The following is a 23236-nucleotide window of genomic DNA, read 5'->3' as shown; positions in this document are numbered from 1 at the left end:
TTAATACATGTCTGGAAGAATTGGAATTACAAGAAGATTTAAGGTTGTTATTTAAACATAATTGTGTGTTTACCCATTTGCAATGCTCTTACATTTTTCAGCAATATCCAGGTGTGAACCAGCTGTCCTCTTCCTTAGGAGGGTTAAGTCTACAGCATTCTCAGCAGCCGGAAAGCTTGAGACCAGTAAACCTTACACAAGATAGAAATATTTTGCCTGTATCATCAGTTCCAGCACCTGTGCCTAACTTGAATTCTGATCTTAGGAAATTAAACTGCAGTCCAGAGTAAGTATACTGTGTCTAGGACAGGATCTTACATTTTTCAGTGACTAAAAATTATTTAAAGTGTCAAAAAAACCTTTAAACTGACTACTGAATTTAAATCTTTGTGATGAGCTAATATAATCCCTTTCAGTCCTCTGTATCCTTACACAAATGTTGAAACTGTCCTGCCATTAAAATACATTATATGCAGTGTGAGTGTAGTTTATTTATTAAAACATTAAGAAACCTGCTGTTGTGGTTTAACCCCAGCCAGCAAGTGAGCGCCATGCAGCTGCTCGCTTACTCTCCCTCACCCAGTGGGGTGGGGGAGAGAATTGGAAGGAGAAAGGTAAAACATGGGTTGAGATAAGAAAAGTTTAATACGACAGAAAGGAAGAAAATAATAATGATAATAATAACAATAATAAAATGACAATAATAATTAAAGGATTGGAATATACAAAACAAGTGATGCACAACACAGTTGCTCACCACTTGCTGACTGATGTCCGGTTAGTCTCCGAGTGGTGATCTGCCTCCCTGGCCAATTCCCCCACGTTTACATGCGGGGCATGATGTTACATGTTATGGAATACCCCTTTGGCCAGTTCGGGTCAGCTGCCCTGGCTGTGTCCCCTCCCAGCTTCTTGTGCCCCTCCAGCCTTCTTGCTGGCTGGGCATGAAGCTGAAAAATCCTTGACTTAGTCTAAACACTATTTAGCAACAACTGAAAACATCAGTGTATTATCAGCATTCTTCTGGTACTGAACCCAAAACATAACACTGTATTGGCTACTAGAAAGAAAATTAACTCTATCCCAGCTGAAACCAGGACACCTGCTTAATCTTTGCCTTGTTTTATCCATCTAAAAAAAAAATAAATCTATTAACAAATACCTTAATGTTATGCAGTGCATTTCATAGAATATTTTTGTAATATTACATAGGATTTTTTCCAGAAAATTATGATGATCATGCCTAAATACACTGAATAAACTGTGAGTACATTTTACTGTGGTAATCCTGCAATCATGATGTATCCTTTCACCCCTAATTAACACTAAATAGTATTATCTATTATCCCAAGTCAAGTGCAGCTTGGTACAATGGAAATTGCTCTCCCTAAAGATCTTAATTGTAATTCCAAAATAAATTTTATTCATTGCCCCAAATTAACTCAGCTTGCTGCCCTAGTGACAATGCATGGTGCCACCAGAAAACAGAAATCAGAAAACTGGGGGTCTCAAAATCATCCTTATGTGTAGAACAGTTTGGACAGCACTATTAGTGCATTGGGTTTTTTAGTGCCCTTTATGTAGCTTTAAGTCCATCCTTCACTTTTCATACACAAAAGGTTTTGACTTGGTATTTGAGATCCTTTTTTACTGTTTTGTTATATAAATACTACTTTCTAAGAACTAGTAAATACTGTATTCCTCCTTTAGTTACTTCACCCAAAAAATCTTTATAATGAATAAAAAAATACTTCATTTTACGTTGCGCATTGTACCTAAAGCAGTTTTATCTTTGTATTGCAAGTTCATTTTAGTATGCTTGCATTGCTGAATTACTAAATTGGGAAGTGGGGGAGTATTTCTTTTGTTTGTTTCTTTAGGAATTTTTTAATCTCTTTGATGCATTAGTTTTGTTTAGTAAATCAGCTTTGTAAAACAGGATTACTTAAATTTCAGAACTCTTTAAAATCAGGTGTTAACACAATGTTTTTAACATCTTTTAAAATTTGAACATAATGTTTTTATTTCCTTTCAGCTCATTTCGTTGTACATTGACAAATATTCCACAGACACAGGCTTTGTTAAACAAAGCTAAGCTTCCTTTGGGTTTGTTGCTACATCCCTTCAGAGACCTAACGGTAAAGTAGCTTACTTTTTTTTTTTTTTAAGTACACGTATTTAATATACACATTTGTCCTATTTTCATTAAAACAATAAAATATAATGAACTAAGTCCTAAATTTAACAGAAGTAGCAACAAATTGTTTGGGACTGTTGTTAACCACAGTCAGCAACTAAGTACCACACAGCCGCTCGCTCACTTCCCCTCCCACCCAGTGGGATGGGGGAGAGAAATTGAAAAAGAAAAAAAAAAAAGTAAAACTTGTGGATTGAGATAAAGACGGTTTAATAAGACAAAAAGGAAGAAAAAATAATAATAATAATAAAAGAATTGAAACATCCAAAACAAGTGATGCACAGTGGAGTTGTTCACCACTCGCCAACTGATGCCCGATTAGTCCCTGAGTAGTGATCCACTCCCACCCTCCCCTCCCCAGCCAGCCCCCCCCCTCCCCCCCCCCCCCCAGTTTACATACTAGGCACGATGTCATATGGTATGGAATATTTCTTTGGCCAGTTTGGGTCAGGTGTCCTGGCAGTGTCCCCTCCCAACTTCTTGTGCCCCTCCAGCCTTCTTGCTGGCTGGGCATGAGAAGCTGAAAAATCCGTGACTTAGTCTAAACACTTTTTAGCAATGACTAAAAACATCAGTGTGTTACTGGCATTCTTCTCGTACTGAACTCAAAATGTAACACTAACCAGCTACTGGAAAGAAAATTAACTCTATCCCATCCAAAACCTGGACAGGGACTTAGGAGGATGGAAAAAAAGCTTTGAAATTGCTACTTCATTGAAATTCATAAGGGAAAAGCTTTGGTCAAGTCCTTTGCTTTTTTCCTTATTGTTGGAAATCTTTGCTTGCCTGTGGTTCTCTGAAGTTCTGAATTACTACTCTGTGTTGGGCTCAGAACTATCAGATACCTCTTGAAAAGATGTTTACAGTGCTCTCCTGGAGAGAGGTGCTTGTGTTGAATGTATTACTGGCATGGTAAATGCTGTTAATAGAAGGTAAGTGCAGTGTAGGATTGAAGCTGTGTTCATAACTATTAAGCAAGTCTTCTCCATCTAATTTATTTGTATTTATGTAAAAAGGTGAATAACTGTCTGGTATGACTTCTTTTCATATAATGTGGGTTCTTTGTTTAAGGTTTGCTGTCTGTCATATTTAGTCACCAAAAGTTGTCCTGTCTTTTGTAATTCCTTTTACTATAGTAGCTGTGTTATTGTAACTCAGTAATTTAAAGTAATTTCTTTTAAAAACCTTATTACATCTTGATTTGTGAGATTGGACTAAGACAATAATTAAATGTTATTTCTTCTGATTTTAAAGGGAGGATATTTTTAATAGGCATCATAATTACTCTGTATGAAAATAAGCTAAAAGGAAAGATGATAGAATATCTAGTCTTATGAAGCTTTTATACACTGTACTGCACAGTAATGTTTTCCATAAAATGTATTACGTACTTTTGTTACAGTTTTCCATTGTTTCTTTTTAGCAATTACCAGTAATAACATCAAGCACAATAGTGAGATGCAGATCCTGCAGGACATATATCAACCCTTTTGTTTCTTTCATTGATCAAAGGAGGTGGAAATGCAATCTGTGCTATAGAGTTAATGATGGTAAGTAAGTTTTTGTAGCAGGGCATGCTTGCATTTATAGAGTCTCTTTCAAGTATTTGTATCATATCAGTCCATGGGATACTTTAGATTAAAATGTAGATTAAGATGACAGTGTTCTTAAAAAGTTTTTTAAAATCTCTGGATCATAAGTCAGATGTGCTGTGCGTTTTCTGAAGCAAAAGGTTGTTTTGCAATTTTCTGGGAGACGAAGAAAATGTAATCATATTATCCTGATTAATTGTATCATGAAATCAACTTAATCCATTGACTGCTGTTGCAATATGCAAATGGAAACATGATGACAGCTAAAACTGTCTGCAATCCAGGCCACGGGTTATGAGAAACAATACAGATTGTTGTGAAATGCTCTATTTGCATTGGTGTTTTAAAGTTGGGGATATATTGCTGTTTAAAATAGACCTCCTTTTGTTTCCAGTTATTTAACTTTGATGTTGCTTGAGACACTTGAAATGTTCCTTCGTTTTATGTATCCTTACTGTGAATTTTTTTTCAGTTGTTAGTGATAATTGAAATACATCTGCGTTAGTTTGCTTGTAGCTGCCTTAATGGTTTTTATTTGCTGACAAATATATAAACTTTTTTTGTGGGGGGAAAAATTTTTTTTTTTTATAGTTCCTGAAGAATTTATGTATAATCCTCTGACACGATCTTATGGAGAGCCTCACAAACGGCCAGAAGTCCAAAATTCTACAGTGGAATTCATTGCTTCCTCAGACTATATGGTAAAAAAAGTTTTCCTGGTAACTTCAGCAGCAATTGCATGTTAATATAAATGCATTTGAAATTAACGTTGCATATTGTTCCAGTGTTGTGTGTTAATTTTCCTGTGAAGGTCCTCTTAACACCAAAGAATAGTTAAAATTTGTATTTATTTTGAGTTCTGGCAAATGCAGATATTGAGAGGCTATTCAAATTTTTAGTTAGTAATTGTGACAGAAACGAGTCTAACAAGGAGTCAACCTACAATTGCTGCAATAGTAGTCTTGTCTCCAAGAAAGATAAACAAGGCCTGGGAAAAGGCCCTGTTCATAATGACATTATTATCAACAGCAAAAATAAATTGTTCTCTTGTCTTTGCATTGAAACACTGTGGCCAAGACATTTGGCAATGAACAAAATGAATAAGTACAGCTTGTTATATCGTTGGGAAAAGGATGTAGGTAGAATATTTTTACCCTGTTTAGTGGACCTCATTGTCCACATACTGAAAGAACAATGGAACAATGGTGTTTTGAAGAGTGAATTCTGTATCTGGCATCAGAGAGTCATGTTTGAGTTGACTGTTGGAAGGAGAAACTAAAACATCTGATTTCTCTTCTGAAGCATAAAATTGTATGCTTATTACAAATGGGAATTACTAACCACTGGGAATTGTGGTTAAGTCTATCCGCATGACTCTTAATTAGTAAATCAGTTTTATTGCATAAGGTATACCTTGCATTTTTCTAAGTATTCCCTTTTCCTACTTCCCTGTCTAATGACTAATCATTTTTAACATTTCTTTAAATATGATTTTTGAACATTTTTTTATTTTTATTTTTTACTTTGTAGCTTCGTCCTCCTCAGCCTGCGGTATATTTATTTGTTTTAGATGTGTCTCACAATGCAGTGGAGGCTGGATATTTGACAATAGTTTGCCAGTCATTGTTGGAAAACCTAGACAAGTAAGAATATAAATAACCTTTTCAAATTAGCTAATGTGTTATTATGAACAGTACTAACCTACAGTTTTGCAGAAAACTTGCATATAGTGTTTAAACATTCTGTCCCTAAAGGACAGAAGTTCTGTTGCCTGAGATTCTGAAATGCAACTTACATGTCTAAAAAAAAAAAAAAAAAAAAACACAAAACCACCAACCAAAAAACCTCAACTCAACCACCAACCAAGCAAAGAAAACCCACCCCAGCCCCCCCCCCAAAACAGCTGTTGAAGCAATTTATATGATGAGAGCTGTCTTCCCTGCATGTGATTAAAGGTGGATCTGCAAATAATTTACTTGTTTATCTGCAAAGAATATTTAGCCATTAACTTCTAATAACATGTTGATTGTACAAACATCTATACAGTGCACTCTTCCCCCCTGCCAACACCAACAAAAATAACTAAATTACAGAGATTAAATTGGCTGGTTCTTGTGCTGAAACAGCTGAGGTGCTGTGTACTGGAATGTTGTAACCACTACTGTGAGACTGCCTAGGTGAATTGTGTTGTCAGTTTGTTTTTTTTAGATCACAGTTATCTAGATCTACCTGTGCTACTTTTTGCACTGGAACAGCATTTATGGGATTGTTGGTGGTGCTTTTTGAGTGAGGGTTAATAAACTTCACTACGTCCATGTCTTTTGAAAACTAATTTGCAATCTGTGGAGGCTTCACTCTGAAAATTGTTTTCTACAAGTTTTTCATAGGAAACTTGATTTTAATTTCTGATAAAGACACCAGCATGTACAATAAAATTCTTCACTGACATTTAGTCTTTTTTTTTTGTTCAGACCTTTACAGGTATTTTGTCAACAGATTCTCAGAAACATCCTAAATTATTTTAGGAAAATTCATAAAATCCCATGCAAAGTCTATAGGAAAATTAGTACATCCAGTTAATTTATATACACAGATGGTAAAAACAGTATTTGCCTCTATTGCTTTTGTTCACTGTCATGGTTTTCAGCACTTGCTGCTGTTTTATATTTTATTTGAGAAATCCCGTTTAGTTTTTCTTTTCGTATTTTTAATGCCATACATAGGAATGTGGTCCACACGAGAAATAAGTATGTTGCATTGTAGAGACAATGGATTTTGGTTTAGAGCTGTAAGTACTCTGTAACTACATTAGTAAATGAAGTTTTTAATTACGAAAGAGCAGAATGCACCATTTTCTGTTGAAGAACTGAGAAGGCTGCCTTCATTCATGTGTCAGTGTAATGTTTAAATGAATCTACTAAGTTCTCTCTTGGAACAAAACATCAATATATTAGTGAGTGCTTATCTGTAACACTTAGTCTTTTAAGCTGTATCATTATCCCAGCTTTTCAGAAAATACTGAAGAAATATTACTTGTATTCATGTTTCAGATGTCCTTTCTTTTATTCTCCCTTCACCCCTGTATATGTGAGCTGAGTTTCTCCCTTCACCTCTGTATATGTGAGCTGAGTTTCTGCTAACATCAGCAGGAGCTGTGTGTATGTATGTGTCTCGAGAGAGAAATTTAGGGCTTAATGGTTTATTTTTTAATGCTTCAGGCTGCCTGGAGACTCAAGAACCAGAATAGGGTTCATAACGTTTGACAGCACTGTTCAGTTTTACAACTTGCAAGAAGGTTTATCTCAGCCTCAGATGCTGATTGTCTCAGATATTGATGGTAAGTAAAAAGAAAATGGAAACTAAATTTTTGAGAAGCTACTTTTTTTTCCCCAGAAGAAAGATTAGAATCTCTCAAATATTTTTGTATTGGGTCAATTTTATTGAATGTATCGGGAATATATTTTTAAAAAATAATCTTACACTAACTACAGAGTAGGTGGTGTTTAAAAATTGAAATTCAGATGTTAATTTTGGGTTGAATAAAACAAGCTTTGTACAGACTGTATTATTCTCTCTAATATATGTATCAGAAAAGTAGACTATTTCATCATACGTGTAGCAGTGGGCAGTGAAATGTTTTGTTCTACTTTAATGTTATTTTTTTTCTTTAATAAAATGCTTTTTTCTGTTCTCCCTACAGATATTTTCCTACCTACCCCAGACAGTTTACTTGTAAATCTCCATGAAAGCAAAGAGGTATGATTGCTCAAAATATATCATTAAATTTAAAGAGTTAAATATTCAGAATAGAGGTTCCTTTTAAACTTTGAATTCAAGCCTATCTCTCTAATATTTAATTCCAGTGCTACTTCTTAATTATAGAAGTATTACATGTTGTTTGTTTGATGCATCATAGTGTTTAAAATTATGACTTTGTTTCAACACACTAAGGAAAACAAAGCTGAAATATTTGGTACTGATTGTTCCACTTCAGTTACAGCAATACAGCTTTTTTTAGGAAGAGCAGAAAATCTCAAGCTTGCAAAATCTTATAAATACCTTTCAATCTGTTCTGCAGCTGATAAAAGATCTATTGAATGCATTACCAAATATGTTCACCAATACAAGAGAAACACACAGTGCGTTGGGCCCTGCTCTTCAGGCTGCATTCAAACTGATGTCTCCAACGGGTGGTCGGATATCTGTGTTTCAAACTCAGTTACCATCTTTGGGAGCGGGGCTTCTGCATTCCAGAGAAGATCCCAATCAAAGGTCAAGCACAAAGGTACAAAAACTTCAATATTCATCTCGGGAGACTAGGGACTGGCCATGTCTTTCTGACTTGCATAGTTCTGCAGATCAACTCTTGTTTTTTGTTTATACCGATTCACTAAATTTTAATTATTCAGTGTTTATGTTTGTGTATTGAAGATCACTAGTTTATACATGTATGTGTGGTATTGTTTCGAAATGCATGAGCTGTCTTTTGGGCCTTTGGTCCATAGCTTTTCTTGGAAAGCAAAAGAAGCTGCAAATATCTCTGTCTCAGTTAATCCTGAGTTTTGAACCAAAGCATGGATATATTAAATTGTAGACCTAAAACATGATTTCTTATTATTTTTATGGCCTTGTAGTTTACAGCATCAGGTAAGTGTTACATAGTTACATGAATGTTTATTTGTATGAGAATGTAAACTTCCTTGAAAGTAGGATCATAACTGCTTGTAAATACAAACTAAAAGAATATGGAACATAAGGAAAACAGTTTCTGCAGGTGGAAAGGCCTATAAGGTATTGCTTAAAGGAAACTTCCTTATGATACTTGGCTACTGCAGTCTTAAGAGAGCATAATTGTTGTCTTAACTCTTTCTTGTATAATTTATTCACCAAAGGTGGTCCAGCATCTTGGTCCAGCAACAGATTTTTATAAGAAGTTGGCACTGGACTGTTCAGGCCAGCAGACTGCTGTGGATTTATTTCTCTTAAGTTCACAATATTCCGATCTAGCTTCTCTTGGTAAGCAGTACCTAATGCATGCATTCACTCTTTCCACACTGTTGTCTGTCTTCAGAAGCACAGGCTACTTCAGGAATTCTTAAATCATGTAAATCTTCTTGCATTTTTGTAAATGCAGCTAATGCTGCAAACAAATTGACTTTGAAGTTGTGTCATGGTTTCACCTCAGCCAGCAACTAAGCACCACTCAGCCCCTCACTCACTTCCCCTCCCACCCAGTGGGATGGGGGACAGAATTGGGGGGCAAAAAAAAGTAAAACCTGTGTGTCGAGATAAGAACAGTTTAATAGGACAGAAAGGAAGAAAATAATAATGATAACAATAACAATAATAAAGTGATAATAAGCATAATAAAAGAATTTGAATATACAAAACAGGTGATGCACAATGCAATTGCTCGCCACTCGCCAACCGATGCCCAGTTAGTTCCTGAGCAGTGATCCTCCCCAGGCCAACTCCCCCCAGTTTATATACTGGGCATGATGTTACATGGTATGGAATACTCCTTGGCCAGTTTGGGTCAGCTGTCCTGGTTGTGTCCCCTCCCAACTTCTTGTGCCCCTCCAGCCTTCTTGCTGGCTGGACGTGAGAAGCTGAAGGATCCTTGATTTGGTCTAAACATTACTTGGCAATAACTGAAAACATCAGTGTGTTATCAGCATTATTCTCATACTAAATCCAAAAGACAACACTATACCAGCTACTGGAAAAAAATTAATTCTATCCTAGGCAAAACCAGGACAAGTTGATAGCAGTAAAGAACTGAAGTATTGGATTGGTGGTATCAGACAATTCATTCTGGGATTTCAGTTTTAAACAAGAAGATAGTCTCCTGCTCAAGAACAGGGAACAGCCAGATGGGAAGGAATTAATAAAGTTTAATCATAGGGGTAGAAGAGAGTTCTCATCTTTCACTATTAAACCAAGATTTGTCTCTGCACACACTTAATTTTGCCTCTACACCATTAAATATTTCTGCATGCACTCCTGTCTTAGTTGCCATAGGTAGCATGCTTCTTGAAGTAAGTGTGTAATTAGATAATTGTGTATTGGGGTGACTCATCACTGTCTTCAGTGGCCTGAGTCTGGGCTGGTTCTAGTTGTCTTACAGATGGGGGTCATATCAAGAAAAAGATGAACATAGATGTGACTTGCAGAAGATTGGACACAATTTTTGTGTCCTGACTTCATGTTACGGTTTTACCTCTTAACGATATCTTTTCTTCCTTCACAGCTTGCATGTCCAAGTATTCTGCTGGATGCATCTATTACTATCCATCTTTCCATCGCAGCCATAATCCTGCTCAGGCCGAAAAGTTGCAAAAAGACCTTAAAAGATACCTTACAAGAAAGATTGGATTTGAAGCAGTTATGCGCATAAGATGTACAAAAGGTATGTTTTAAATACTGATTTGTATGGAAAAGTTGATGTAAGCGTGTTAACTATCACTTTGAATGTGCGTAGTCTTTAGCAACATTAGATTTCAGGTTATTTCTTTCACTGAAGAGTAAGATAGTTGCTTTCCTTATGTAAGTTACGTTAGCTTTTGCCATTTGGTATTTTGTTTTGGTTTTTACTTAAGATGGCACCATCTCACTTCAACTAAGTTGATGTGTAGTATAAGGGCATCATTCAGTTTGGAGTGTTCGTAACTGAATGTGAAATCTACAGGTTCATGCTGTGAAATGTCTAATGATTCACATAATTGATTCTGCGTAGTAGTTAGAATAAGTATTTTTACTGTTTTTCAGACACAGCTGGAGGGCTGTGGGTTTTAATTATTGATAGGAGGTTTCCATGCTGTTTTGACCTCACTCTGTACTATTTAATCTGCTTCTAGGTCTTTCAATACACACTTTTCATGGGAACTTTTTTGTACGATCTACTGATTTATTGTCCCTTGCCAATGTCAATCCCGACGCTGGATTTGCAGTACAAATGTCCATCGAGGAAAGTCTGACTGACACATCTTTGGTTTGTTTTCAAACAGCTCTTCTGTATACTTCCAGCAAAGGTAAATAAATTCAAATGAATTGGCCACTGGGCTTTTTGTTTCCTTTTCTAACATAATGTTTGTATGGTTAGTTCCACAGCCTTTTGTTGTTCTCCATACCCTAAGAGAATCTTGTTAAAGCTAGTGAGCCTACTTGGCAGTTAATCACATAACGTAAATCTTTATAAATTCTATTTTGATGGGAAAATGTAATTTATCTCCATCTTACATAGAGCTGATTCAGCAAGATTCCTTTATTTAAAAGGCATACTGTTGTTACAAGCAATAATACGTTTGGCACACACTTTGCCCAAAATCACAGACCCATGATGCATTGGAGCAAGTTTGTAGTACATTGGGTGGACATAAAGAATAGCAGCTACTTTCTGTTGTGGAATGTGCCACAGAATTTTGGGACGGTAGTCAATGTACTTCATTTGTAGGATTAAGACACTCATTGTGGATGTTATAAGCTAGTTTGTGTTATGAACTTGTGCTGATTCAGAAGTTGAATGCTTTAGAGCATTGCAGAATTTGAACAGGGTAAAATGGGTGCATCTTTGATGAGAGAGAGATATGCTGTAATGACTGAATTTGTATACCTCTACCAGGAGATATTGCATAATGGTTTCTACTTCCTTTTATTAGGTGAACGTCGAATTCGAGTGCACACACTTTGCTTGCCTGTAGTAAGTTCACTGGCTGATGTATATGCAGGAGCGGATGTACAAGCAGTTGTATGCCTCTTAGCAAACATGGGTGAGTACAGACCAGGAAGATTCAAATCTCTTTTTGTATGTTCTCAATTTTGCCAAATGTTTAAATGAAGTAGTGAATGAAGCCTGAGTATTGTAGAAAAAGGTTGGAGTGGAGCACACTGAAGCCTGAGAATACAAAAGATGACAAAATCGAAGTTATACCAAGACTGTTAATGGAAACATTCCTTAGTCTGAATACTTAGTTGACCTTAGTCTTTTAAAAGGAGCCTTCTTACATTGTTCCCTAGAGTTTATTGAAGGACAGAGAATCATAACACACCTGGATCAAAACTCCCATTTTTGTATCATCATGGTTGTTATCTCAAACTTTAGCATTCTAGGATTACTTAAGACACAGAGTGATTCAGTGCAGTGAGTTGCTGGAGACTAAAAGGGAACTTATGACAACAGTGTAAGATATGTCTGTAAGTCTGAGATATGGATCAGTTTTCTGTGCTTCTATCCTGTTGTTGCTGGGTTTGAGGATTCTTACTTAACCCTAATTGTGGGTCATAAGTAGCTGTTTCACAGACTGATCTCTGCCATTGAATGTGTATGCTTCTGTGCAGCATTTCAGTATATGCTATGTTGTATATTAATAGTCAAATAAATTAGAAGAAATAAATAGTACTTCTGTATCTCAAAAGTGCATTCAGTCCAGCAGGTGGCTTCCTCCAACCAAAGGATTTGCAGCCCTTTCTCAGCAGAGAAAGGTGAAGCTTCATTTACACTAATTATAATTACGCTACTGAAGTAATGGAAGAAATTTCTTGGGGGGGGGGGGGGAGAATTGCTGCAAATCTTATCTTGGAGGTAGGACAGCAGAGAGTTTCATCAATAGCCAAGTTATTTGTATAAGGCTTAAAACAGGATTTATATTTAGTCTCAAGTATATACCACAGCTTTAAACATTTTTTTTTTAATTCTCTAATAAGAGTAGGAACTAGGGAGCTAAGATCAGCCACACTGTATTTTTTTAAGCATCATGAAAGTGACTTTCTGTATGGGCAATAGTCTCATTTACTCCTAAAAAAAGTTAGGACCACAGGTGTGGGTTTGTGTTTTTTTGTTTTGGGGGGTTTTTTTTAATCTTAAAATATCACCCAAAAGCACAACTATTTTTGAAACTCAAGGGAATGAATGAGGCCAACTCTAGTAACTTCTTGTATCCTTCTAACCCAACAGCTGTGGATCGCTCAGTTTCATCTAGTCTTTCGGATGCAAGAGATGCCTTAGTTAATGCTGTGGTAGACTCCTTGGCAGCATATATGTCAACTGCCTCAAATCTGCAGCAGTCCATGTTGATAGCACCAAATTCCCTCAAACTGTTTCCACTGTATATTTTGGCCCTTCTCAAACAGGTATGTATAATCTAGTGGGTTAATGTTTGATATTTAATTCATTGTTCAATTTGAGGAATTCTTCAGCTCTAGGTCAAGCAATGCCTGCACTTTACTAAAATTATGAAAATTGGGTTAGTCTCTTCAAGCTTACAGGACTTTCACAGAAAAGATGACTGTTAGCTTATTTTAAATGATTAGTGCCTGAACAGTTTAATGGTATGCTTGGTTTTGAATTTTTTAGATTTTGTGTTATTTTCTTTTACAGTGAAAATAAAACCAAAATGCTTGTGGCAGCCAAGGAGAAGAGGACTGATGTACTTAGCTTTGTTGTAGAAGTGAATGTGAACTTCAATTACAGGAATATTCGCCATTGAATCAGAATATGGTGCTTTCTCCATTGTGTTGCTTCTCACAGCAATTGTTTACTGATTGCTTCTAAAGGAGATCTGAAAAATCCAGTAGGAAAGAGTTACAACATAAATTTTATCCTATGAGAGCCTAGTTTCTGCTATAAGACATGAAAGTATATTTCCCTTTCAAAGCTTTTCCTTAACATTTAATTCTTACCATTATAAAATCAGAGTTAATCTTATCCACAGAATTATCTTTTTTGAACTCTTCTAGGCTCATATCTTTCCATGCTATCTTGCATTGGTGAGTTTCACAGGCCAGTAACATTTGTCAAGAATAAAGATGAGAAATGCTGGCCCAGTCACATAAAAATTTTACAGAAAGTGCGTGGGGGAAATTTTTTTGTTGTCCTTCATCAATAAAAAGGGAGAACAGATTAAGTTTTAAAAGGTATTGTATTCAAGTTGTATTTGATTAAGATTCTAATGTACCTCAAGATACATTAGTTTACAAAAGCTTTGCCATCTTTGCTTGACAAAAAAAATTTCAAAAAATCTGAAATACGCTGTTTAGATGTGACATAAAATACAGGACTTATTTGAGTAACAACACTGTTCTTTTACAGAAAGCATTTAGAACAGGCACGAGTACACGCTTGGATGATCGCGTATATGCAATGTGCCAGATGAAGAGCCAGCCTCTTGTTCATTTGATGAAAATGATACATCCCAACTTGTACAGAATAGACAAGTTGATTGATGAGGTAATGTATGAAGCCTGTTTTATAACATTTTCTAGTTTTAATGGTCTGTTAAACCTGATGTGCTGCAATAATTTAAATAAAGCTGTTATTGTAATATAAACTGAACATTTTCCATAAGTTATAAAAAAAAATATCAAGAAAAACATTCATTTTCAAGTTCTGAGTTGCAAGTACAGTACTGTGTTATGAGCAGAACTGTGGGTTTACTTCACCTTGTTAAGTGACCACAATAATTCCATGTTTTTCTATTATACGAAGAAAGCAGATAAGATTGTATGTATTGGAAAAATCTCCAGTGTGGTTTTGTGTTTTAGAACTGCCTGGGGGAAATGGGTGAGGTAGATTTGGTGGAGGATTCTAGGTTTTGTATACTTAAACCAGGTAAAAGTTGCTTGGATTAACAAACTTTCAGTGGTTTCTCAGACTGATGTGGATGAAACAGAGTTGTACTTCTAGATGGTCATGATCAGATTGAGGAAGTACTTCATGTACGTAACCAGGTTTTATTGGTTCGCCTTTTAGAGAGGTAGCCTAGGAAATGTATGCATTTTTTAACAGAAGTAAGATTGGATTTTATTTAAGGTCAAAGTTAGTTGTAATTGCAAAAATAACTTGGTTTTTTTAAGTAAGTTTTCATGAGCTTGTTAGTCATTAGCTTTGGAAAAGTATATGTAGGAGTTTGTTTTTAAGTGTCATACAAGATTATATGGTAACTTCAGTAGTTTCTCTGGCAGTTGGTATTGTTCAGCACAACCTGTGAGCTATTTATAGTCTCAGTTTCTTTTAAGGTATTTCATAAACTCACATATGCGAGTCTGAACTCAGTGTTTTTCAGTGGAATTGATTAGTCTTTTTATATTTCCTCCCCACTCCCAGTGTTTGAGAGGCCAACTTCTTCAACTAACCTTATTAAGCTTTTTGTGGAACTTATGCTGAAACGCTATATTCAGTGTGTGAGTGCTGTGAAGAACCAGCAGTGTCTCTGGGAGATCCAGTTTTATTAGCAAAGGATTTCAGATCAGTTATTTAGAGTAGAATAATACAGAAAATAGGGCTTATTTAACCTACTGAAATTAATTGACAAACCACATTTTAAATCATATAACAGGGTGCTATCTGCTATTTAGTACTACTTCAGTTTAAACTATTTGTGACAGAGGCTGTTCTTCAATTTCTTGTTTCTTTAGAAAACTCTATGATATGTATTACAGAAATTTTTTTTAACATTTTTGCTGGTTTTCTTTTAACACTTTATTCTTGAGAGCATTGAGTAAAGCCTGGAACTTTCCAAAGTGGAAATCAGTAGCTTGATATTCATTGTTATGTATAAATCCCCAAAAGCATCTAATCTATAGGTTTAGGATATGAAATTTTTAAAATAGTGATTGTTTTTAATAATCTTTTACCATGTGGACATGTGCTTAGTCTTTAGACTATTTTTTCCCTACATTATTTGCAGAATGCTTCACAGATTCTTAATAGATGTTCAGCCTATTTTTGTATTGGAGGGAGAAGCAGCTTTAATCTGAAAATACTGGGGGGGAGTATTGTTTTTGTTTTTATTGCTTCGTAGGAAGGGAGGGTTATTTTTTAATGGTGTTATTGCTAACAGCCAGATTGTTTAATCAGATCAGTCATAGTACTCTATGGACAAACCCATGTATCGCTTCAGGCAGGATTTTAAATCAAGGGACTTTCTGTTACTTGAATGCAGTAAAAGAGTGAACCCTTAGGGAGCAGAATTTGATGTTTTTCTGCTCTTGCAACACTTCTATTGAAGTTGAATGCAATGAAAAAATCTATGGAGGTTGTTTGTAGAAAATTTAAGTGTCAACACTAGAATTCTTCTGAACGTTTGGCATCTATAGCATGAGAAATGTTACATACACAACTTAAATGAACTTGCATTATTCTTTTTTAGGTAATAAAGTAGCCGTTAGGTTTAAAGTAACATTCTAGAGTTGTTCGATGTACACAATCATTTTAGGTTTAACATGGCATTTTGTTACATGAGAATCCTCAAAATTCTACTAGAGATTAACAGTGTTTTTTCCTGTTTCATTTTACCTGGTTAAGATAAAAAATAGGATTTATTTATATTCTAGTGTTATTGAGTACTGTTTTTTTGTTACAGAGTACAATACATGTAAATGACAGAGTTGTTCCTCAGCCACCTCTTCAGAAGTTGTCTGCAGAGAAGTTGACAAGAGAAGGAGCTTTTCTTATGGATTGTGGTTCGGTAAGTTACCAGCTTCACACATTCCTTTTTTCCCCCCTAAAAAAAAGCAATGCATGCTGAATTATTAAAAGCAGTCAGCTCTCAACAATAACAGTGTAGTGAATCAGCATTCCAGGTAACCTGGCAGTAATCTGTGTTCCAGTGAAAGGCTTTCATGTTTTGATCAGAGGACTGTCTTTGAGGTTGCATAGAAAGGCTTCAGAGGTTAATTTTTTTCATGCTAGACTGATCAGAATATACCAAGAGTTCAGATCAAGTTGTTTTTTCCTGGAAATAATGGATTTCCATTTTCCAAAATTTCTCTTAATGGTTATTAAATTAAATTAAAGTCTCTAACAAAGCACTTCTCATTGATGCAGGAACCTTCTCAGTTACACACAAATATAAGTGGTTTTATGATTTGTGGTTTGTGTGATGTAAGAGTTGCAAGAGTGAGGAAACTGTGGGGAGTGAACAAAATCTGTAGATACAGTTTAAGGTATTAGTAGAAATGACACTAAAACACACTTAATTGGATGAGGCATTATGCTACTCAAATAATGTAATAAAACATTATGCTACTCTAATTGCAGTCTAGAAAGTACTTTAAACCTTATATGAGCTCAGGGGCTGAGTGTGAGTGCCAGACTAGGTTCTTTGTCCAGATGTCTGCAATAATTACTACAGTGTGTTTTGATAATTGATGCTTTACTATGACTTGTTTAGATTGGGAAGTCAGTGTGCAGTAACTGACACAGTGGTGTGACTTCATAAAATTTTAGGGTTTTCATTTTTGGAGGTAACATGGGAAGTTACTGCATTAACTGTTCCAATATAGATGTGTCCTGCATCCTCATTCTTTCAGTATTTGCATTCTACCTATATTTTTTTTGACATATAATGATCTTATTCCAAATGCTACCAATGTATTAATAAGTGAGCGTACAATTAATGAATATAGAGATGTATATGTGAATTGCAGCTGGAGCTCTCAAGTCATTCATTTATATGAAAGGTATTATTCTGGTATTATTCCAATTACATCACCTCTTGTCTCTTTCTTTAAAATGTGTGCAAGGCCTTTACTAAAACTGATTCTGATATCTTACAGATTTTTTACATTTGGATTGGAAAAAACTGTAGTAACAACTTCATAAAAGATGTCCTTGGATACCCAAACTATGCATCAGTACCACAGAAAATGGTAGGTGTTTTAATGGACTGTGCTGTATAATGCTTATGTTTGGACTCTGTATTTAATCTATTTTTTCCTCATTTTCAGTTTTTAATTACGTTAACTGTAAATTAGGGGTTTTTTTATTGGGTACCTTCTAACCCCTTGCCAGCTTCATAGGAGACAGATAGAAGTTGTCAAATGCTTTCAAGGAAAGAATGTAGAGGTGTATATTTTGGCATTTGTAGAATGCCAAAAAATTGTTCAATGACATGACTGCTTTTATTATTTTTATGGAAATCCTTGTGGGCTCACAAGAATAGAATGGAATTTCATAGAATGAATACAAAAATTAACTAGTGAGATGTGTTAATTGTTAAGATTAGAGTTATTTTATTGATACCATGGTTTTCAGAAGCCTCGTGTTCTCTGAACCTGGTGTAAGATACGAAATCTAGGGTATGATGTTATAGGCCTATAAGTAAAGGGTGAGAGTTAAGTTTTGCTCAGCTTCCAATCCGTGAGTCAATCTTAAAAAGAAATGCTTTTAGCTATTAGAACATCAAAGACCCTTGGATGTGTGTTGTGGTGGAGTGGTTTTTATGTTATGACCTGTACCTATAGTCTTGTGCATGAACAGAGCAGCAATTAAAGAGAAGACCCTTCTTCTGTGGGTAGTGATTCCAAAATGTCAACAAGTGGTGGGTAAGGATGGACCCTTTTAAGAAAAGGGTCTAGAAAAGTTCAGAACCCAATGGTTATATTCAGATAGTACCAAAAATGTGTCAGTCATTGTAGAAACACGTAGGAAGATACTTTCTGCTTATAAAGCTTGCATAGTAGGAAGGAGAAAAATAAGCAACAAGTGGTATTTATAAGAAAAGGTTAAGAGTGGTGAGCTTTAAGACTATTATAAAATTGGACTGCTTGCTCAGAGTTTTGTATTTTGCTTGTATTAGCAATTTAAAATTGTCCTCTCTGATCAGCTGGTGGTAAGTATTAGTTGATAGAGTTTTCAGAAAGAACTTGGTTAAAGGAAGGATGATAACTTTTTTCGGTGGTTACATAGCATTTATAATAATGAAAATGAGAGAAAAAACTAACATAAACAAAAGCTATCTTTGCTTTTAAATTGTGTCCTCCATTCATTGACTACAAAGGTAGCAATGAAACTACTTTTAAATCTGTAATCAATTCTTCTATGTCATATTAATTGTCTTAAAAGATTATACTGGCCTAAGAGTTGGTATATTTAGCTTGGTGAATGGCTCGAGGTTTTTTTAATCCTATTTTTTTCAGCTCAGTCCCCAACCAAATAGTCCAGTATAATCTTTGTGTTGAAATTTGCTTACAATTCAGATTTCACTTCTTCATGTTTTGTTCATTTTTTCAGCGATGCAAAATTCGACATGTAGGAACTTGATTGACAGGGGAAGATAAAGGCAAGAAAACTGTAAAAGCATCATTTTGAAAAGATTACTTTTTAAATGAGCTTGCTTTCTAAAATCTCTTGCACTTAAAAGGCAGTTTAAGTTAAAGATGCACTTCTTCCTACGGAACAGATATTACTGAATTTTTGTACTTTAAGCTGAAGAAAAAATGTGTATATGTAATCTTTGGTTGGTAATTTCTTAATAGAAATTGTGGCCTGGGTCATGTTACGACTATCAGGATCTATTTTTTTTTTTTTAAATAGTTTTGATAATAAAAGATGATGACTTCTTTCAATTACCTTCAACCAGACACAGCTTCCTGAGGTAGATGCACTTTCTTCAGAAAGGACACGATCTTTTATATCTTGGCTTAGAGACAGTAGACCTTTAAGTCCAGTTCTTCAAGTAATAAAGTAAGTATTTCTGTTAGATACTGAGTAATTATTGGCAACTTGTATTTACAATTTCTAATTAACACTGATGAAAAGTGGAAATATCTGGCCCGGAAGAAACTGAATAACATCCTCTTTCTAGTTGATAATAGTGCTGTTATCTAAAACTCCTTAGCAACAAAGGTCATCTTTGAATCTAGTGCAAATTCAGTTACTAGTAGTTTTATTTGTAGGAATTGGTTGCATATTTTTATATTCTTAAGAATATACTAAAGCAGTGGATGTCCTTATGATCAGTGGGGTTAACGAGGTTAATTTCTGGTATAGCTTTTATAATTTCAATACATACATATAAAAAAAATTCAAGTAAGGTTAATAATCTGTAGATGGTTTAACAATTGTATCTATTTGTTACCAAGCTCCATTCAGCAGCTGATTTATGACAGATGAGGCAAGTTTCTCAAGCCTTTTCAAGCCACGACCTGCTTAAAGAAGTTTTAAATTCTATAAAATCTTTATGCTTGAGTTTACATTTCTTTTGTCTTTAGAGTACTCGGTTTACTGAGCTGGAGGGGAGATCACATTTTAGAGAGTATGATGACTTTCTCACTCAGATAAATAATGTTTAAACATAGGAGTGAAGCTCTTCAGCTGTTGGCATTGTGGCTGCTGCTTGAATTGCGAGTAGTGCTGAAAGACCATAGTAAATAGTAGGGCTTTACTGCACACTGTACTATACTGGTACAAAGAACTGTGCCCCAGCAAATATTTGCTGTGTCCCAGCAAATTTTTATTGGGGTAATAATTTTAGATACTAGGTCTTTGACATGTTTACCTTCCCTGTTCTGTTGCCAGATAAGAAAAACTGGGGAGGGGATTGAGATGTAAATTTTCCAATTTTTTCTTTTAATCTTTATCAGGATTTAATTTAACTGTCAGAATTCATTGCAACCAGCATATTTGTGAACTTCTAAAAATAATTTTTGTTTCCTTTTTTGTGTTTCTACAAGGTATATTAAATGCTATTTCACCCACTGTTCTACCATTTTATACTTCTTAAAAGATGCTGCTGTTTGGTAGTGTATTACAAACTTTAGGGTTTTTTCTAAACTTTGGTATCTTTGGACTGAATCTAGACTCCAAAGAACAATAAGCAATTCATTAGAACTTATGCTTGAATTTACAGTGCATTTTTTTCTCAATGTTTGGACTAAAATACCTTCCTCTCTTCTTTCAGAGATGAGAACCCTGCCAAAACAGATTTTTTTCAGCATTTAATTGAGGATCGGACAGAAGCAGCTTTCTCATATTATGAATTCTTACTTAATATTCAACAGCAGATTTGTAAGTGAACAAGGAATAAATAGAAGAAAAATCCTGACTTCAGACAGAAGCATGGGCCAAGAGAAGCATATGGGAAGTTACGAAAGTGGATGCTTGTTCTTCACAATATACAGTGACCAGCACTGTTTTGGAAGCTTTACAGCTAAAGAAGTATACATCTCAAAGAATTTTGCAGATTTACTTCAGTCTAAAAGTGCTAGGAGTGATGAAGCTGTTTCACTAGTAAACTTTAAATTGGTTTATACACGTTTCCAGTTGTGCAGCGGTATGGTGCTTTGTTTATTGCAAGCCGGTGAATTTATGTAGCTATGTGGGATGGTATTTCTTAATGAAATGTACAATTAGGTAAAGCCTTTTTTCTTACATTTATTATAGTAGCCCTTCCAGATCCAAATTCTTAACAGAGATGTCAAAGGGCAGTGATGTATGTTGGTTGTTTATATGAATTTCTTTTTAAAAGGAATGATTCATATTTACTAAAGACTTCAGCGAATTCCCTGTGAAAGTTGTAGAGTTTCAGTAAAGTACATCAATTGTAGAAATAAAATATATAATGTACATAAGTATTACATTTGTAAAGAAAATGTAAAAAATGTAACTAAAAAAAAAAAAAAGACTTAGCTCAGTGTGCAGAATTGTTGAGTGCTCAATGATGAATTGTTTTGTCCCAGGCTAGACAATGAAGTTGACTATTAAAACATGCTAAAAAAAAAAAAGTTATCAATGTAGAAGGAATACAGCTACTTCTGTTAATTTTAGGTGAATTTATTTATGATTGGCTTACTAATTAAAAATATTTTGCTTTATCGTGTGTTTTTATATTTATGTAAGTATAATGTTTTTGCAGCTAAACTCTTACTGAACTGAATATTGAAGAGAACACGTTTACCACTTTATTTCAGAGACCTCTGGAAGGGACAAGAAAACTGCATAGTCTGTGTTATTGATATAAAGTTTCTAAACCCCTTCCTATGTATAATCCTAAAGAAGGCATATCTGTTAACCTTGGTTTACGTTTTGTAAACTACTGTAGTCTTGGTCTAGGTTTCTGTAACTTGTGTTGTCTGCCGTTTAGAGTAAGCATGGTTAATCACTCACACTTGATGATTTGATTTCTGCTGTGATCTAAAGCAAAGAAAAAAAGAGGGGGTGTAAAAATTAATTACCTTCCATCGATGAAAGTAAAAGCTTTAAAATGTCAAAATTCAAAATGTAATCACACTGTTGCATCTTTCTGAAACCTTGTTCTTGCTGATGTTTTGGTAACTCAGTGGCTTGGGCTTTCTGACAGATTTATCCCAGAGGTTTAAATTTGGTTGTTAAGTTGGGATGGTTTTGGTTTGGTTTTGTTTAGAGGCACATTAGAAATAATTCATAAAGCACAATCACTCATACTTAGTATTCTGAACTTTAATTTGTTTGGTTTAATGAAATGCAACTACAATGAAATAATTAAGTACAAAAAAGTAAATGATGATTAGTATGATTACATTTTATTTTAAAGTAGCCTTGAAAATGCTAACATTGCATTTTAACTGCCATAGCCCCTGAATCAAATAGTCAAGAAAAACTGTACTAGCTATGGTTTGCAAATGCTTTAAAAGCTACACTAATGAAATTCTGCAAGTGGTGTTATTCTGCATGTTAGCACAAACTCATTGTTTGGAGAAGATACTTTATTAGTTATATTTGTGTGTTGTCCTTAACTAAATGTGTTTAAGTTACCCAAAGATTGCTTAAGAGAAACTTTTCATTTAGTAAATTAATTTATCCTGTAATAAATGTCTGAGGCGATGCTGAATGTTGTCCCTAAATCAGACCTCCAGGATTTCAGTACTTGTTTGTAGATTAACTTGCATTGGGTGAAAGCTAAGTGCTGGTGAAGAGTGGGGCATCTTAAAAATCATTTGTAATTGCAAAGATGAGAAGGGCATGTTACAATTTTAAATGCCCTGTGATAGATCCTTCTGGCTTGTGAGCTTGGTATTGAATATGTGGGAACATACTATGCCATGATTAATTGCAACATATTCTGTAAAATCATTACTTAAAGCTTTATTCTTCTATGGTTTTTGTATATAAAAAGTATGAAAAGTACATCTTGAGAGCTATTTGTTCAGTAAAATTATTACATGGCACAGAGAATCTAGTTATTTTTTCACTAATTATAGAGCGCATCTCTATTCTGGCTGATCTTTGGTTTAAACTTGAAAAAGACAGTCTTACAGAAGTATCTTGAATTTGAAGCATCTCAGGATTTAGGGTGTCGATTTTAGTGTTTTGAACAATAGAACATCTGTAGGCATGACAAAAGTATCTAAAAGGCTGTTTTACTTATCATGGTTTGTACCACACCACTGTACCAGAAGATACACACCAAAAGATTAATCCCTGCCAAGGGATGCACTGTGAAGCTCAACGAGCTTTTTGCCTATTGAGTAAGATTCTGGAGGAGAGATGAGGCATACTTTTGTATCTGTTTAAATACAGTGCTGAACTGTCCAAAAAAAGAAATCTAGCCATTTTAGGGATTGAACTTTTCCCAAATGACCTTCAACATTGCATAATATAAATCCTTCAACATTGCATAATATAAATCATGCCTATTTCATTAGAAATTTAAGATATGCTGGGGAAGATGTTTCCCAGCCCCAGCTAAGT

At 34.9% G+C, this 23236-nt stretch overlaps 1 protein-coding gene across 4 annotated transcripts in view; it reads left to right on the top strand.

Moving 5' to 3' along the window:
* Positions 1-21381, top strand: part of SEC24B (SEC24 homolog B, COPII coat complex component) — a 48394-nt gene extending 27013 nt beyond the window's left edge. For all 4 annotated transcript variants that reach the window (XM_069782977.1, XM_069782971.1, XM_069782979.1 and 1 more), the window contains 18 exons: positions 102-286; positions 2036-2138; positions 3621-3747; positions 4381-4490; positions 5320-5432; positions 7008-7126; positions 7490-7545; positions 7868-8074; positions 8682-8805; positions 10040-10198; positions 10647-10820; positions 11448-11558; positions 12743-12918; positions 13877-14014; positions 16149-16253; positions 17344-17436; positions 19149-19252; positions 20469-21381. In XM_069782977.1, coding sequence (XP_069639078.1) covers positions 102-286; positions 2036-2138; positions 3621-3747; positions 4381-4490; positions 5320-5432; positions 7008-7126; positions 7490-7545; positions 7868-8074; positions 8682-8805; positions 10040-10198; positions 10647-10820; positions 11448-11558; positions 12743-12918; positions 13877-14014; positions 16149-16253; positions 17344-17436; positions 19149-19252; positions 20469-20583 — 2319 coding nt within the window. In that variant the 3' untranslated portion in view covers positions 20584-21381. The remainder of the gene's footprint in view (positions 1-101; positions 287-2035; positions 2139-3620; positions 3748-4380; positions 4491-5319; positions 5433-7007; positions 7127-7489; positions 7546-7867; positions 8075-8681; positions 8806-10039; positions 10199-10646; positions 10821-11447; positions 11559-12742; positions 12919-13876; positions 14015-16148; positions 16254-17343; positions 17437-19148; positions 19253-20468) is intronic.
* Positions 21382-23236: the final 1855 nt, after the last annotated feature.

This window comes from Haliaeetus albicilla, chromosome 1, assembly GCF_947461875.1.
Source record: "Haliaeetus albicilla chromosome 1, bHalAlb1.1, whole genome shotgun sequence".
NCBI classification, from domain to species: Eukaryota; Metazoa; Chordata; class Aves; order Accipitriformes; family Accipitridae; genus Haliaeetus; species Haliaeetus albicilla.
This window is presented reverse-complemented; position numbering and strand designations above follow the sequence as displayed.